Below are 14,700 nucleotides of genomic sequence, written 5' to 3'. Positions count from 1 at the left end.
CAAAGCCACCTGGGAAGCCCAAAAATATTGAAAAATTTTATCTCTACTAAGAGGATAACATCCAGAATATATAAATAATTTCTACAATTAAACAGACTGATAACCAAATTGAAAATGTTCATACTATTTGAAGATTTCTCTAAAGATGACCTATAAATTGCAAGCAAACATATAAGAAAATGCTCAAAATCACTAACCATTAGGAAAATGAAAAGAAGAAAGACATAACATTTCACAATCATTATGAGGGATACTGTGAAAAAAGCATAAAGAAACTGAAATTGTTTTACACTGTTGGTGGAGATATGAAATGGTACAGCCATGATGAAAAGTACTATATGGGCTTCACAGGTGGTACTTGTGGTAAAGAACCCACGTATTAATGCAGGAGATTTAAGAGACTTGGGTTTGACCCCTGGGAAGATCCCCATGGAAGTGGAAATCGTAACCCACTCCAGTATTCTTGCCTGGAGAATTCCATGGGCAGAGGATCCTGGCAGGCTATAGTCCATGGGTTGCAAAGAATGGACTATTGGTGGGAATATGAAATGATACAGTTCAGTTCAGTCACTCACTCATGTATGAATCTTTGTGACCCCATGGACTGCAGCATGCCTGGCTTCCCTGTCCATCACAAACTCCTGGAGCTGGCTCAAACTCATGTCCGTCAAGTTGGTGATGCCATCCAACCATCTCATCCTCTGTCATCCCCTTCTCCTCCTGCCTTCAATCTTTCCCAGAATCAGCTTCTTTTCTGATGAGTCAGTTCTTTGCATCAGGTGCAGCCATGAAGAAATGTCCTATATAATTCTCTTCAAAATTAAAAAAAAAAAATTTGATACAATCAAACATCTGATAATATACTAAAAAAAAGCAGTTTCTCTGAGATATATGCATGCCTATTTACACAGCACATTCTTCTTCATAACTAAAAGGTGGAGGCAACCCAAGTGTCCCTTGGTGGATGAAGAGATAAACAAAAATCTATCACATACACATGTGATGGAATACTAGTCAGCCTTAAAAACGACAGAAATCCTGTCATATCCACCTTGCCCATTTGCAACATGGGCACACCTTGAGTGTGCTAAGTGAAACAATCAGATGCAAAAAGACAAATGCTGTATGTTTTATGCATCTGGGGCATCTGAAGAAGTCACGTTCATAGAGACATAAAATGGAATGATGGCTGCCAGTGGTGGAGATAAGGGGGAAACGGAGTTATTGATTAGGGGTATGGAGTTCCAGGTTTTTAAGATGAAAACATTCTGGAGATCTGATACACACAAGGTGAATATGCCAAACACTACTGAACTGTACAAGGAAAATTAGTTACAACAAAAGTTATATTTTACATTAAAAGGTAGAAACCTCTAAAGCTTACTTTAAAATCAACATCAAAACTACAATATAGTCTTCCAATGTAATGTGTTTATTGTCCACCTAAACAAAATAAAGAAACTAGAGCTGTATCATGTACATTTTTGAGTTCAATGACTAATTAACACTGAACTCAAATTATAATCAGGCAGTAGGTGTGAATTGAGAATCTACTATGTACCAGCAGTTTGCAAAGCTATAACATGATGAAAAAAAAAGAATATATATATATATATATATATATATATACCACTTCTAACATTGTACAGTGATCTTCACTACAATCTGACATGTAGGTTTACATAGAGGCAAAGTCAAGGTGCAGAGTTTAAAAATCATTTTCTTCAAGACCATTGGAGAATTTCTACTATATCTAATGTTGAACCAGCTTTCCTGATTTAGTCAAACTCAGGATTAATGATCTTTTACCAAGATTCACTGATTCCTTAATATTTGTACCATTAAATTTTACTATAATAGATGATGGCAAATCTACACTTGCATAGAAAAATATTATATTTTCCATTTTCCTTTAGAAACTTTGATTAGGGTAGTAGAAGAAAACTTATGGAATGAAAAAATACAGTGAGAAAGAGGAAGAAGAGAGAGAGAGAAAATAATGAAGGAAGGAAGGGGGAAGGAGGGAAAATGAGGCGCAGTGAGATGAAGAGCGAAATAGAGGAAACAGGGAGAGTGGGAGACAGAATGATATAACTTGGAAAGAAAAGATATTTTGAAGAACTCGAAAAGGTAGAATTAATTATGAAGGCCAGATATGAGACAATGGGAATAAGAATTGAGCAGAGACCTTGAAGAATGTTCCATTTGAGTAGTAGTGAGCAGCAATCTGATGACCTGGGTGCTATAGTCCCTCCCCAGCCCTCCTGAGCAGGAGAGCAGGGAGGTGGAGAGCTGTGATCAGAGAGACAGGGCACGTCCCCACTGATGGTCCAGGGAAGAGAGGACAGCCTCCTGGTAGTGACTGTGGGAATGATGACTCTACCAAAGGGAGACACGACAAGGGGGCCATTGACTCTCAGTCAAGGCTGTATGTTGGGTCCATGGAGCACAGGGATGGATCTCTGAACAGGCAGGTGAAGACCAAGGATCCAGGTCCCCCAGGGAGTGTGAGACAGAGGGCCAGGAAGCTGTGCTCACCATCAAGAAAGTGCATCTTCTCTCTCCAGCCCTGCTCCCCACAGAAGCACCAGCACCTTCATCCTTATTCAGAGGTGCCTGTGCTGACAAGACACCATTTGTTAGGGTCACAAGTAGTCAGGACACTGTCACCAGTTGCATAGATGGGAAACAATAGCTTAGCAGTGAGTGGTGTGCCGGATTCATGGTCTCTGAAGGGAAAGATTTAACTCCTGGACCAAAGCCAGTCTCAGTCACTCAGAGTTTTGTGTAAATTTTACTTAAAGTGAAAGTGACAGAAAAATCTTCTGTCATATAGAAGACATCATAAGGGGGCATAGACATCAGAATTGGGCAGGAGAGTACCCACCCCTAGTTTAAGCAGGGCCTTATATACTTCTCAATTAGCTGCTGAGAACAGATGAAAATACCTTAAGGTTGTGAGAATTTTGTCCAGACCCTTCCCCATAACATACATCCTGGGATGACATCAATATGAGATTAGCCAGAAGGAACAGGTTAGTTAACCCAGAGCTCAAGGCTATGGAAGTTTTTACCTGGACAGTCTTCCTTAACATACAACCAAAGCTCAAAAAAATGCATGCCTTTGAACAAGAGATACTGCTGCCTACAAGACCTACTTGTCTAAGGCAAAAGCATGTGAGAAGGACGGAATGTTTACCTCCTCCTTAAAGGGTCTTACTTAGGCTTGGACTCCTTATCAACCTGCCTAAGTTAACTCTCTCAAAGGGTCAGTGGAACTTTGGGTATCATGCATCCATGTTGACTCCCTGGGGCTCCCAGCTGCTGTCTGAGGGGAGAACCCAGGGCAGAGAGCACTAGGAGCCTCTGAAGCAGGAGCAGGTGCTCCCTGTTGCCCTGTTGGGTGGCAGCATCAGTGAACAGAAGGGGGGAGGAGGAGGAACAGCCCCGCTGCAGGACTGAGAGAAAGCATGGTCTTCCTAACTCCTCTAGTTGGATCTGGGTGACCTCAGGCCAGCACCAAGGAAGGGCCAAGGTTGAGTGTCCTAAGGCCCCTCCTAGGTAGTCCAGGGAGATTGCTGAACACAGAGTTACAAGCATTCAGCCTTGAAGTAAAGAGAGATCTAAGAATTTTTTAGTCATGTACCTTCACTGGTAGGTTTTGAATTGGAACCCATATGCTGCTTCAAAGACTACCTGTTCATGACTATGCCCACTGTGTGTTGCCAAACTTCAAACTTCAGGTCTTATCTGTGGACCATTAGTCTCTTGGTGGCAAAGATACTTTATCCGTCTTTGCCTCTCACACTTGTGTACAAGTTTCATGATGTGCTTTCCTGAAAGGTTGAATAAGATGCTTAATGAGAGAATGAATTGGGTGAATGAGGAATGAATTTGTCAAACCAAATGCAGTATCTCCCCCAGAGCCCTCTAGTCCTCTCCTCGGGACACACTGTCCCCCTCTGTCCACCCTCCTTCACGTTGCTGTGTGTTTCTTGCCCAGTCTCTGCAGGGCATCCTTCACGTCCTTGTTTCTCAGGCTGTAGATGAGTGGGTTGAGCATCGGGATGACCAGGGTGTAGAAGACAGAGACCACCTTGCCCTGCTCCATGGACTCCACAGCTCCCGGCTGGGCATACATGACAAAGACAGTCCCATAAAAGAGGGACACGGCTGTCATGTGGGAGCCGCAGGTGGAGAAGAGCTTGTGTCTCCCTCCTCCTGAGTGCATCCTCAGGATGGTCCCTGTGATGTAGCCATAGGAGGTGAGGACCACGAGTGTGGTGCCCACGATGATGAGGCCACAGATGGCAAACATGACCAGCTCATTGATGGTAGTGTCAGCACAGGCAAGCTTGAGCAGAGGGGGCACATCACAGAAGAAGTGGTCGATGAGGTTGGAGCTGCAGAACGGGAGGCTGAATGTGAAGCTGGTCTGCAGGATGGAGTTGAGGCAGCCCCCGCAGTAGGAGCCCAGCACCAGGCGGGCACAGACCAAGGGGCACATGGAGATGGGGTAACGCAGGGGGCTGCAGATGGCCAGGAAGCGGTCATAGGCCATCACAGCCAGGAGGAATCCCTCAGTGGTGACCAGCAGGGAGAAGAAGAAGAACTGGGTAGCACATCCCTCAAAGGTGATGACCTTGGAGGAGGACAGGAAGTTGACCAGGGCCTTGGGGGCGATGACAGATGAATAGCAAAAGTCCACAAAGGAGAGGTTCTTGAGGAAGAAGTACATTGGGGAGTGCAGATGGGTATCCAGGGTGATGACCATGATCATGGTGAGGTTCCCCAGGATGGCCACTACGTACAGAGCCAGGAACAGAGCAAAGAGCAGGGCCTGGGTCTGCGGACCTCCCTCAAATCCCTCCAGCATGAACTGCAGAGGCATCACTGAGAGGTTTTCATTTCTGTGGGATGACATGGTCTTGAACTGATGACACCCAGAGTAGACAGCAGAGAGCAGGTGGGGGCAGCAAGAGGGAGCAGGTCAAGGTCACAAGGTCACATTCTCTTACAGACCAGAGAGCCTTCAGTGCCTCACTGCCTACTGACTAAGAGACCACAGCTGCCCGTTTCTGATGTGCTCAGACGAACCTGAAATGGCAAAGATTTCCTCCAATTCACTAAACCACAAATATGCAGATTTCATTCCCTCTGTGGGAAAGTCTGAGCTGCTATTTATTGGGGCAGGGATGGGTGCTTCAGTGAGACCTTGCAGTGTGAGCAGTGTTGCAGCCCCTTGTCCCTCCTCTCAGAGAAAAGCTTTCCACTCCCAAGGGAATGCCCCTAATGGTGCTACTTCCACACTTGCTCATGTATCTTATTGTAAACTATCTGTGCCTCATTAACTAATTCATTAATCTTAGAAATGTGAACTGAGGACCTCATACCTACCTGCTCTTGAGTTGGTGATGATTCCATCTCCAGAAAGGAAACAGAGCAGGAATCAGCCCTCTAGAGGCAAAGTTGTATGTTTTCTGTCTGTTTCTGCTGCAACCCCTGAGCCCAAACTCAGCTTCACTGTCTGGAGCCTGGACCTCAGTGTCATGCTGTCAGCAGAGCGCGGTGTATCCTTGAGGACCTCAGGGAGCCTCCTGCCAATGTCCCAATGTTGGAAAAAATATAGAGGGGACAGCCCACCTCCATGGTCTGAGAAGCAGCAGGACAGGGGCTGCGACACTTTCAGGAGATGAGCATGTCCTTCCCTGTCCTGGCTCCTCGGAACACCCTGTGAGGTGACTGCTTAGAGCCGTGGGAGCCTCCAACACGGTCACATTTGCTCAGTGTCTGGGTGCTCCTGCTGGGTGCTGCTTCCTGTCCCTGTTACAGCCCAGACCTCCCTTGTCTGCACTGCACGGGGCTGACCACCACACTCATGTGGGACGTGGGGACCCGCTGTGTGATGTCCAGGGGTATGGTTGAGGAACGGTTGAGTGGGAAAGAATGGTGGGCACAGAGCCACAGTGCCTCTTGGGGGTGAGGGGTGGGGAAGGAGGGTTAGTGAGAGGGTGGAGGCTGATTCCAAAGAGACTGCACGCTTCTTAGAGGTCAGATCTGCAACGTTATGGAGCTGGCTGCCTTTGGAGGAAGAGAGTTCCCCAGAAGTGGGGGTGTGCAGGCAGAGGGTGGTGGTGAGTGGTGCCTGTTGAGGAGCAATGGCCCCCAAGTTCCCTCTCAGCCTGAAGTTCTTAGATGGTGATCCATGAGAGGCAAGACTTTCCAGTAGAAGTGCAAGTGAAAGTGTGGGTTGTCCAGCATTTCTTTCCTGGGCTGTTTGACTCCAACCCTCACACAACAGCAGAGGGGGACAGTCAGACCAGGGATGACCCGGATGGCTCCTCTCAAATCAGGTTTTGATCTGGGTGTTATGCGTGGAGTTGCGGTCTGCCCAACACACCTTGGTCACCTACCCCATATATGGAACCCCCTCTGTGCATACCTGAGATGGCCATGCCCTTGTTGTCCATCTCTGCTCACTCCCTGCTCATGCACACAATGGAACCACTTTGACCAGAGTGACCAACTCTCTCCTCCACCATTCTCAGGCAGGCTGTCTTGTTTCTTTGTCCCCTGGGCTTCCCAGTTTCCTGTTTCTGTTCTGTTTCCCAGGACTATTCATCCACCTCAGAAACCTTGGGTCATCACAACAGTGACCTCTAGGATGCCTGGGGAAGCACATGAGCAGAGATCGACATTTTCATCATGAAAGCCAAGTCGTGGTTTCGTTTTTGAAATACAAACTCACATTCCTTTGGCTTGTTGAAATGACCCAGTAGGGCTGTGGTGGTGGCTTCAATAAACCTGCCTCTGAGTTGATCCTGAGAAATACTTTCCCAGATGAGGCAGAAGAATCAGTGTTGTCTGCGAGACTTTATTGGTAGTGGCTGCATCCTGGGTCCTTTCATTCTGAATCTAGTCACTCAGGTGTGGTCTGAGGTCCTGCAGAACCAGCAGGGCTGTGAGCTATTCTGAAATTCAGAGTCTCAGGCACTGAATTAAAACCTACATTTATACAACATCCCCTGATTGTTTCCACTCTCACTAGTGTTCAGACCCGCTGCCCTAACTGACCCTGTCCAGGGCAGTGGGGAGTAGGGGACCTTGTTGTCCAGGATCCAGGCTCCCAGGACTCACCTGTCAGTGATGCTGACCACTCCCTGCTGAGTGATGACCACAGTGCTCCTGTGATATCAGGAGGGGCATGGCTCACCCAGGACCCTGTGATCCCGGGGAGGACAGGACTCCTGACCCAGGTCTGTGCTGGTGATAATGACGTGGCACTGAGCACCCCCTCCCTAGTCCACCTCTGGCCTCCTGTGCAGGGAAGTGAGAGTGAGGAGGGGACAGTGGAGGGCAGCAGGCTCTGGCTGCAGGAACTCCTGGGTCTTGATGGAAGCACAGCAGGGGACAGACTCAGTCACCTGACTCTCCACATTATCTGTCATGTGGGCAACATGTAGGTTCCTGCACCTTGGGGTCACTCTGCTGGGAAGATGCTCTCTGTTTGCAGGTCTGGGACTTGAGGCCCCACATGGCCAATTAGGCGAGACCTGGGCTTCTGAGTGCCCTGGGACCCATAACCCCCTGGGTCCCAGGAGCTGCAGTCCTGTGGCCAATCGTCCTTTGATGTGTCTCAGTCCAGTACAGGGGAGGCACACAGCCTGAAGTCCATTAGGGGTCCGTGTGTGGGGGTGGGGCACACAGTAGAGAAATGCAGATGACTTATACGGATTCTATGACTGTCCTCGGAAAGATCTCCCTGGGCGGCAGGTGGACCTCCTGGCCCACATCCCTCTCTCTCCTCTGCTCCATCCTCATCTGCTGCTGTGAGGAAAAGTGACAGGTGGGGAGTCTGTGCCCAGGACAACAGCACAGCCCTTTCTATGATGCCTATTACCATTATGACCCTTCTCCGTGCTAAAATTGTCCTGTTTTTGGCTATTTGGATTCTCTTCAAGGCAGCCCTACACTCAATGTGCTCAGTGGCTTCAGAAGTGTCCAACTCTTTGCAACCCCATGGACTGTAGCCCACCAGGCTCCTCTGTCCATGGGATTCTCCAGGCAAGAATACTGGAGTGGGTTGTCATTTCCTTCTCTGGGGGATCTTCCCAACCCAGGGATCAAACCCATGTTTTTTATGTCTCCTACTTTGGCAAGAGAGTTTTTTTTTTTTTTTTACCACTAGCACCACCTGGGAAGCACTAAATATATCCTCTAAAAAAAATGTTAATCCTGGCTTGAAAAGGAAAACCAATATACAAATGTGATAAATGTTTAATATTAAAATACACAAAATATGCTGAATAAAGTTGTATTGTAAACACTCTTTTAATAAAACATAAGACTGGGTGGCTCAATAATTACTTGAAAAAGTAGATTTCAGGACTAAATGTTCATGTGGTGACATTTTATAATGAGAATATTTTATTCTGGATAATGTGAGCTTTCAACTGTATAATGTGAAAATTTAAATTTGTGTACAACTAATAGAGATTTAGGGTTCGTTCCAGTGGTCATGTATGGATGTGAGAGTTGGACTGCGAAGAAGCTGAGCTCCGAAGAATTGATGCTTTTGAACTGTGGTATTGGAGAAGACTCTTGAGAGTCCCTTGGACTGCAAGGAGATCCAACAAGTTTATCCTAAAGGAGATCAGTCCTGGGTGTTCATTGGAAGGACTGATGCTGAAGCTTAAACTCCAATACTTTGGCCACCTCATGAGAAGAGCTGACTCATTGGAAAAGACTCTGATGCTGGGAGGGATTGGGGGCAGGAGGAGAAGGGGATGACAGAGGATGAGATGGCTGGATGGCATCACTGACTTGATGGACATGAGTTTGCGTAAATTCCGGGAGTCGGTGATGGACAGGGAGGCCTGGTGTGCTCCGATTCATGGGGTCACAAAGAGTCAGACACGACTGAGTGACTGAACTAAACTGCACTGAACTGAATAGAGATCTAAAATGTAAAAACTGACAGAATTAAAGTGAAATGCATACATTCAAATTACAGTTGATGTCTTAACATACCTCTCAATAATAATGAAACAAGGGAAAATTGTAGTCATTTGTTAGGCTGATTCAAAATATTAACTTAATGGACCCACTTGGCGTAGATGAACACTATACTCAGCAATTGCAGAATATAAATTCCCTTGAAGCACACTGAACATCACTGTAGTAAGGTGAATAGTGTCTCCCTCTTAAAATGTCTACTCAGACATTCAGAAGCTGATCTTATTTTAATATAAGGTCTTTCCAAATGAATGAGTTAGGATGAGTTCATGCTGGATTAGGTGGACCCTAAATCCATGACTGGTGTCCTTATAAGAAGAGGGACTGATACAGAGACACAAGACTTGTGGACAAAGGGCATGTAAAGACTGGGCAGAGGTTGGAATGATGCAGGAACAGGGGAATGAATGCCAAGGGTGCCAGGAGCCTCCAGGAAGAGGCAAGGAAGAATGCTTGTCCAGAGCTTTCAAGGGCAGCAGGCCCTGCTGACAAATTGATTTTGGATATCTTTCTCTGGACCTCAAGAGAGTAAATTCCTGTTGCTATAAGTCACCAGTTTTGGGTTAATTAGTTACAATGGCCCTGGTGACTGACACAGGAGGGCAGGGAGGGAGTTTGCTTTTACCTGGCATGGTCAGCAATACACCCTTACTCTCCTGTCTCAGGGGTGGGTCATCTCTCCAGCTCAATGTAAAATGCACTCTTCAGAGATCTTGATCACCTTTCTTAATTCTTCCTTATTCTAGTTCACTTATTTCTATTGTTTACACATGATAACATACTCTAATTATTTGTGAAATCTTCTTTAGAGAAATGTTTATACTACTTCCTTTTTTGAATTTTTCAATAATGTATATTATGTAATGGACATTTCCCCCCCTAAGTGTATATCTACAATAGAAATGGATTCCTGAATAGAAAGACACATTTTTCTCAACCTCATTAAGTTTCATATTAGTCTTACATTATAAAGGTTCCTTTCCTTACATCTTTCTTCATTTTTGTCAACCAGTTACTCAGTACTCAGGCTAGAGGCCTTCCCTTTTAAGGAAACTCTGTGGAACTGAAGCAGTCTATAAGGTGCCCTAGTGACACAGTGCTGACTAAGCATCTGCAGAAAGGTTACCCATGCCGATCCGTCTCTTCTGTTCTAGTTTCTTCACCTGGTCTCTGTGCGTCTGGACTGTCTACATTCATAACTTCAGCGGGGACAGAAGGCTGAATTGTTCTTACTGTAAATCATTCTGGCCTTTCAGTGTTCTTGGTGAGCAACTGCAGCATATAGAATTCTTCCTTTCTCTACTCATCTGGCCAATTTTCCTACAAAACTTTTGTAGCAATGTAACACATCCAGCAGTGTAGGAGTCTCTGTTTGTCCCATCCTTGGTCATATTAATGGGTATATCAAATCTATGCTATTTATGGAAAATCACTTCAGTATTCTTGCCTTGGGAACCCCATGAACAGTATGAAAAGGTAAAAGATAAAACACTGAAAGATGAACTCCCCAGGTCGGTAGGTGCCCAAAATGCTACTGGAGAAGAGTGGAGAAATAACTCCAGAAAGAATGAAGAGAGGGAGCCAAAGCAAAAACAACACCCAGTTGCGGATGTGACTGGTGATGGAAGTAAAGTCCAATGCTATAAAGAGCAATATTGCATAGGAACCTGGAATGTTAGGTCCATCAATCAAGGCAAATTGGAAGTGGTCAAACAGGAGATGGCAAGAGTGAAAGTCAACATTTTAGGAAACAGTGAACTAAAATGGACTGAAATGTGTGAATTTAACTCAGATAACCATTATATCTACTATTGTGGGCAAGAATCACTTAGAAGAAATGGAGTAGCCATCATAGTTAACAAAACAGTCTGAAATGCAGTACTTGGATGCAATCTAAAAAATGACAGAATTATCTCTGTTCATTTCCAAGGCAAACCATTCAATAACACGGTAATCCAAGTCTATGCCCCAATCAGTAATGCGGAAGAAGCTGAAGTTGAATGGTTCCGTGAAGACCTACAAGACCTTCTAGAACTAACACGCAAAAAAAAAAAAAAAAAAAGATGTCCTTTTCCTTATAGGGAACTGGAATGCAAAAGTAGGAAGTCAAGAAACACCTGGAGTAACAGGCAAATTTGGCCATGGAGTACAGAATGAAGCAGGCCAAGGCTAATAGTTTTGCCAAGAGAATGCTGAGGAAGGTATTCTTATCTCTCCTTGCTATTCTTTGGAACTCTGCATTCAAAAGGGTATATATTTCCTTTTCTCCTTTTCCTTTCACTTCTGTTCTTGTCAAAACTATTTGTAAGGCCTCATCAGACAATCATTTTGGCTTTTTGCATTTCTTTTTCTTGGGGATGGTCTTGATCCCTGCCTCCTGTACAATGTCATAGTTGTCCTCTGTCCATAGTTCTTCAGGCACTCTGTCTGTCAGATCTAATCCCTTGAATCTATCTCTCACTTCCATGTAAGGGACTTGATTTAGGTCATACCTGAATGGCCAAAATGGGCACAATAAAAGACAGAAATGGTATGGACCTAACAGAAGCAGAAGATATTAACAAGAGGTAGAAAGAATACACAGAAGAACTATACAAAAAAGATCTTCATGACCCAGATAATCATGATGGTGTGATCACTCACCTAGAGCCAGACATCCTGTAATGTGAAGTCAAGTGGGCCTTAGGAAGCATCACTGTGAACAACACCAGTGGAGGTGATGGAATTCCAGTTGAGCTATTTCAAATGATGCTGTGAAAGTGCTGCACTCAATATGCCAGAAAATTTTGAAAACTCAGCAGTGGCCACAGGACTGGCAAAAATCAGTTTTCATTCCAATTCCAAAGAAAGGCAATGCCAGATCATGGCATCTGGTTCCATCACTTCATGGGAAATAGATGGGGAAACAATGGAAACAGTGACAGACTTTATTTCTGAGGGCTCCAAAATCACTGCAGATGGTGACTGCAGCCATGAAATTCAAAGGTGCTTGCTCCTTGCAAGAAAAGCTGTGACCAACCTAGACAAGATACTAAAAAGCAGACACTTTGCCAACAAAGGTCTGTCTAGTCAAAGCTATGGTTTTTCCAGTAGTCATGGGGATGTGAGAGTTGGACTATAAAGAAAGCTGAGCACCAAAGAATTGATGCTTTTGAATTGTGGTGTTAGAGAGTCCCTTGAACTACAAGGAGATCCAACCAGTCCATCCTAAAGGAGATCAGTCCTGGGTGTTCACTGGAAGGACTGATGCTGAAGCTGAAACTCCAATACTTTGGCCACCTGATGGGAATAACTGACTCATTTGAAAAGACCCTAATGCTGGGAAGATTGAAGGCAGGAGGAGAAGGGGATGACAGAGGATGAGATGGTTGGATGTCATCACCGACTCAATGGATATGAGTTTGAGTAAACTCCAGGAGTTGGTGTTGGAAGGGGTGGGGGTGGGGAGCTGGCGTGCTGCAGTCCTTGGTGTTACAGAGAGCTGGACACAACTGAGTGATTGAACTGAACTGATAATCACCAAGAGATATGTACTGAGAGCTTACCTATGACAGCAGCTTGCAAAGCATTGTATGGGATGAACAAACAAAATAAACCACTTCTAACATTGTGCAGTGATTTTCACTGATATCTGAAATGTAGGTAATGTAAACAAAAAGACAATCTATAGGATTTAAAAAAAAACTTTTCCTTCAGATTATTGGAGAATTTCTATTCCATTAATATCTGACCAGCTTTCCTGATTTATTCCAAAGTCCTAATTAATGCTTTTCTTTATTTCTTTCTTTCTTTTTTAAAAAAATGCTTTCTAAGAAGAGTAAGTTGTTGTCTTGTTGCTAAGTCATGTCCAACTCTTTGCAGCCCCATGGCCTGTTGCCTGGCAGGCTCCTCAGTCCACGGGGTTTTCCAGGCAAAAGTAATGGAGTGGATTGCCATTTCCTTCTCCAGGGGACCTTCCCAGACCAGGTATTGAACCTGCATCTCCTGCATCAGCCGGCAGATTCTTTACCACTGAGCCACCAGGGAAGCCTAAAAACAATAGATACTTTACTGTTTGTACATTTAAATTTTACATATCGATGATAATTGCACTCCTGTGTAAGAAAAAAAGAAGATTGCACTTTCTTTTTTCCATTCCAAATCTTGTTAAAGATTAGGAGTCCAATGCTTTGGGAAACCCATGGAATGGAGAACAAGTGAGAGACAGGGAGTGAAACAGCAGGAAGAGAAAAGACGGAAGAGGAGGAGCAGGAAGAGGGCGGGAAAAGAGGCTGGGGGCGGAACGACGCAATCACTTGAGGTTAAGAAACCATGTCATTTGTGGAGCAGAAAATTTGGGGATTTCGTTTTAAAAATTGCATTTAAAGATAAATATAGTCGAGTAGGATGGACATAGAATTAATTTTGGAGATCAGTGGGCAAAAGAGTTCAACAGAGACCGTGTCGTATATGTCAGATTGAGTAATCATGAGCCGCAGTCCGATAACTTAGCTGTCAGCCCCTTCAGGCAGTTTTCCTGGGAAGGGAGTGTAGGGAGATGGAGAGATGTGATCCGACAGACAGGCCACATTCCTCCTGACCCTACAGAGGACAGACCATCCTGTGTCCAGGGGGCCTTGGGAGTGACTGTGAGAGTGGATGATTCTACTAAAAGGAGACGTGTCAAAAAAATTTAAAAAATAAATAAATAAAAGGAGACGTGTTAAGGAGGCCACTGGGCTCCGAATCCAGGCTGTGTGTTGGGTCCACAGAGCATGAGGATGGAGCTCTGAATGGGCAGGTTAAGCCTGAGGGTCCAGGCTCCCAGGGAGTCTGGGACACAGAGCAAGGAGCTGTGCTCGCCACCAAGAAACTGCCCCCTCTCTCCCCACCCCTGCTCTCTGCAGCAGCACCAGCACCTCCATCCTTATTCCGAGATGTCTGCTGACAAGACCCCATTTCTTAGGGTCACAAGTAGTCAGGACACTGTCACCTGTCAGGATGGATGGCGAACTTTGGGTGTCAGGCATCCACGTTGACTCCCTGGGGCTCCCAGCTGCTGTCTGAGGGGAGAACCCAGGACAGGGAGCACTGGGAGCCTCTGGAGCAGGAGCAGGTGCTCCCTGCTGCCTTGCTGGGTGGCGGCATCAGTGAACAGAAGGGGGAGGAGGAACAGCCCCGCTGCAGGATTGAGGGGAAGCGTGGTCTTCCTAACTCCCCTAATTGGCTGTGGTGACCCAGGCTATCACCAAGGGAGGGGCCAGGCTGAGTTGCACCTGTCCACCCTGCCGCCACCCCCGCTTCTATGTGCTCCAGGGGAGATTGCTAAGCACACATTTACATTAGATTCATAGATGAAGTGAAGAGAGAGGCCTCAGACTGTTTCATACCTTCCCTGGAGTACGTTGAACCTGGAATATACGCGTTGTTTCAATACTCTGCTCATTACTCTGCCTGCTGTATTATCCAGACTTTGAGATTAGAATCTTGCCCCATCATGGGCCATTATTTTTCCAGTGGCATTATCCATCTCTGCATCTCAGACTTGCTTGTGTGGTCCAACATGTGCTTCCACAAAAGATTGAGTGAAATGGGTGAAAAAATGAATTGCATGAATGAAGAATGTATTCCTCAGACAAAACCCAGTGCCTCCCCTAAAACCCTCTTGCTATGTTCTCAGGACACTGTCTCTCTGGTCACCCTCCT

General features: G+C 45.5%; 1 protein-coding gene across 1 annotated transcript; it reads right to left on the bottom strand.

Annotated features, from left to right (window-relative positions):
* Positions 1 to 3,976: 3,976 nt before the first annotated feature.
* On the bottom strand, positions 3,977 to 4,924 carry LOC133040420 (olfactory receptor 9S13-like). Its single transcript, XM_061120143.1, has one exon. The coding sequence runs from the start codon at positions 4,922 to 4,924 to the stop codon at positions 3,977 to 3,979; it is 948 nt and encodes a 315-aa protein (XP_060976126.1).
* Between the last annotated feature and the right edge of the window lie 9,776 nt (positions 4,925 to 14,700).

This window comes from Dama dama, chromosome 20 (assembly GCF_033118175.1).
Source record: "Dama dama isolate Ldn47 chromosome 20, ASM3311817v1, whole genome shotgun sequence".
Classification (NCBI taxonomy): Eukaryota; Metazoa; Chordata; class Mammalia; order Artiodactyla; family Cervidae; genus Dama; species Dama dama.
The sequence above is the reverse complement of the archived record's forward strand: the minus strand, read 5'-3'. Positions and strand labels throughout refer to the sequence as shown.